This window comes from Octopus bimaculoides, chromosome 4 (genome assembly GCF_001194135.2).
Source record: "Octopus bimaculoides isolate UCB-OBI-ISO-001 chromosome 4, ASM119413v2, whole genome shotgun sequence".
Classification (NCBI taxonomy): Eukaryota; Metazoa; Mollusca; class Cephalopoda; order Octopoda; family Octopodidae; genus Octopus; species Octopus bimaculoides.
Genome location: NC_068984.1, coordinates 91,813,624 through 91,817,641, shown reverse-complemented (window position 1 = coordinate 91,817,641; position 4,018 = coordinate 91,813,624). Strand labels below are relative to the sequence as shown.

At 37.1% G+C, this 4,018-nt stretch overlaps 1 protein-coding gene across 1 annotated transcript in view; it reads left to right on the top strand.

The window, feature by feature from the left end:
* Positions 1 to 888: 888 nt before the first annotated feature.
* The window catches only part of LOC106871944 (uncharacterized), a 62,144-nt gene continuing 59,014 nt past the window's right edge, over positions 889 to 4,018 (top strand). Inside the window, exon 1 of the mRNA XM_014918719.1 lies at positions 889 to 1,078. Coding sequence (XP_014774205.1) covers positions 1,034 to 1,078 — 45 coding nt within the window. The 5' untranslated portion in view covers positions 889 to 1,033. The remainder of the gene's footprint in view (positions 1,079 to 4,018) is intronic.

Genomic DNA, 4,018 nt, shown 5'->3' with positions numbered 1-4,018 from the left:
TATGAATGACTTCCACACATTTCCTGCATGCTAAATTCAATCACAAGACATTGATAAGACCTGGAATTATTGTAGCAGACACTTGTCCATGAAACCCCATGGTTGCGAAGCGAGCGTTTTAACTGCACACATACATACACACACGCATATATATAGACATGCACACATACACGCCAATGAGAATTCCTGTACGTATTCGCTCGATCTGCTTAAAATAATTACTAAATACTTTCAAATCACGCCCAGAGAACGACACATTAAACAAAACATTGCAAGATTTACAAAGCGATAAAATTGGGCTATGAAACAATATAAACATACACATGTATATATATATATATATATATATGAGTGTGTGTGTGTGTGTGTGTGTGCGTGTATGTACGTGTGTATGTATATATTCAAGTATAGCTGTGTTTATATTGTTTTAACGTATGTAGTTGTACACACACACACACACACACACAGACGCACGCACGCGCACACATATCAGCAATGACAACAACAATAATCTTTATATGTAGATATTGCTACAATTTCAGAGACAAAATGTTTCCTCCTGCTTCTAATTATGGTGTTCAGCCGAACAACACTATCCAATGTAATTATAGTTTTAGTTGACGTACCCTCACATTACCTAAACCCGTACCCACACACGTATCCGCACACTCATACATATACATATATACGAAAGTGATGAGGAAATCGTGCATGCACAGACACATACACACACACACAGCCTATATATACAAACACAGCATACATACATATGTATACATACATACATACATACATATATATATATATATATATATATATATATATATATATATATATATATATATACACGCGTGTACAGTCTTGCATACATACAATTAGTTTTACTAATATGCGCAACATATAAACTCTCGTATTTAAAGAGCAGCTTTAGTTGTATGCGAACGTTGTGAACATCGTGGACTATAAATTAGACATCACTCAGAAGTTTGATGATTTGGTCATTAATATAACATTATATCGCATCACTGCAATAATGATGACACGATATCTACTCGTCGCAGCATTCTGTTTCCTCTGGGTATGTTTTGATTTATCCATTTCTTTTTCACGGTTTCTCCCGGGATACCACACAAACACTCCGCACAATACACACAGGCATGCAATTCATACTTGCGAGCACGCATGCACGCACATACACACTCACACACACACACATACATACATACATACATACATACATACATACATACATACATACATACATACATTCATTCATACATACATACATACACACACACACGTATATGTACGATTATGTATATGAATTTATTCGCATTTACATGAAGACATGTAGCTAAGCTATATGTGTATGAGTGTGTATGTGTGTATTTGTGTGTGCGCACACAAACACACATGCAAATGCATGTATGTGAGTGTGCACACATGTGTGAAATCACAGTAATCCATTTTCTGTATTGCAGAAAGCTGATTGTTTCAATCAGCTTGGTCTCTTTACCGGTGTACATATTTCATCTTCACCTATTCCCATGGCTAATGCACACAAGGATCTCTCTTAATTCATAATTATGAATAGGTCCGGAGCAGATCTGGAATTAAAACTATTCATTGAATGGGAATTCAATGTTCTATCAAACGTTCATTCATAAGATAAATGTCATTGTATTAACCATTTTCGATCTAACTCAAAGGAATTCCTCAATGTTAAAATCTACGGTTTTAATGGCCCACAGTCAGACACTGAAACACATATCGGTTAGCAGATTAAACTCTTATAAATGAAAGGGAAGCACAATTATTATAACGTTCAACTGTTTGATCAATATGGGATCACCATATTGATCAAGGCCAGTCAAGGCCGGTCATTTATTACACGATATAAGAATCAAATGGTAAATGCAGCTGAAGAGACTTAATGTGAGACACTACTCATACGATTGAGCAGGTGATTTTGGACGCTCTACAGGATGAAAAACAAAACCTGTCAAAGGACTGACGAACTCAGTAACTCAAAAACCATACAAAAGTACGTTCATATGTATGTTAAATTTGTGGATATGGCGAGTGGAATATACGCATTTTATTAAATGAGGCATGGAAAAAATAAGTAACCTTGATCGCCTCAGTTTTGAAGGTAATAACAGCAGGCCAGCAGTTAAATTGGCAACATACTGTCATGCTAGGTTAGGAGACATCATGCCGAGTAAAAATCAGAAACGCTATTTTATTGCCAAGACATACACCAGATTAGGAAGTACTACGACGTCTGAAGATCATTCAGCTACTCTAGCAATATCCTGCATTCTCAAACAAGTTTAGTTGTGTTGGCTTTGTCTTGACCCTGAGTATAGTGTAAGGACACGACAGTACAAGTTTGGTGTACACGCAGCCCTTTTACACTAAAAAAATATTTTGCGCCGACTTAGCATCGTTACACAAGTCCGCACGTACACATCGAACCTGGTGTTCGCAGAGTTTATACCAAATTTCATTTACCACGTCACTACGCCTGGTGAGATATATCCTTTTGACAGTCTTTCGAAACGAGATATGCGATGAATAGTCACCATAAATTTGCACAGCTGTCTGCATTTCTTATGCCCCTGTGAGCATGATTGGTTCTGACGTCTTTCGGTTTATGTCTCTCACTCCATCTAGATCATTATAATCATTGTCATCTTCATCTTCGTTATCATCATGGTCCTCATCATCATCTACTCGAGCTTACTCCGATTCTTATGGCTTTGTCCTCCACCTATCTATATCTTCCATAGCATGTGATAGTTTTTCTCAATGACATCTAATGTCAACTCTTGACTAAATGACGTACGTGTTTGCAAGACGACGAACGCGATCATGACCCTTTCAAGGCATCCTGAACAGGGTGTTGCTACCCAATTTATCATTACTTCTCCAGCAGTCTGAAAGATGCCGCAAGAAATATTGTTTACTATGTTAATGTTATAAAACGAAATTCATCAGACACAATTTGGAGTTTAGGCACATCATTAGCTAGAAACTTGATCAATCTTTCATGTACCTCAAGAGCAACATCGTATCAACAGAGATAGTAGTTAAGCTACGTATCCGCAAGTCTTGAGTAGCATAATATGTCAACTCTGAATGGGCAAACCCATAGACATAAACTTCCGCTTTGATGAGAGCCATGCAACAAATTCTGACGTACGGGATGCAGCATGTTCGTGCATGTTTTATTCCTTCAATAGATTGAATTGTAGAGATATTGTTTTCAGGAAACTCATAGATGTGACTGAATGGTTTGTAAGACATAGGTGGACAACGAACTGTTCCCTTTCCATACACATGTAGTCTTTCAGTTTCAGCATTTTAATTACATTGTATAAGTCGTCTGTGTGAATGGTCTGCGTGTAACCTTTCATAGTGCAAACTGCGCTGTTTGTGATTTTTGTAGTTTATTGTGGTCTGTTGTGGAGAGGATGGAGATTCGAACAAAGCCAAAATAATCTATGATGGATCTAAGGTGTTGTCTGTATACCATAATTTTTGTTTCTTTCTATAGGTCGAATGTTGTACCTGTTAGCACTGTGTATGTTTACGTTCTATGTATGAGGTAGAGGCGTTACATGAAACTCCTAGTGTGTATATTTTCTGTTGTGCATGCGCTTATAGTGTGCTTACATGTGATGGTCGGTTGTATGAGATATTCTTTGCTGATTAGAAGAGAGACGTAGATTTTTTATTTGCTTCTGTAAGTCTATTATTTGGGAATGAATTTTCTGAACGATAAATATGGAACTGGAGTAGTATATATGTTCTGTAGAAGTGTAGGAAAGTCGATCAGGCACAGGTTAAATAGAGAATTAATGTAATACGGACCTTTCAGACGTTCCATTTGAAAAATTGCAAATTCTTCATATACCGTTCTCGTATAGTACATGTTTAACGATCTGAGATCTTGTTTGCGAGCTAGCGTATTTTTTCTTGTATGTGTGTGTGTGTGTGTGTGTGTGTGTGTGTG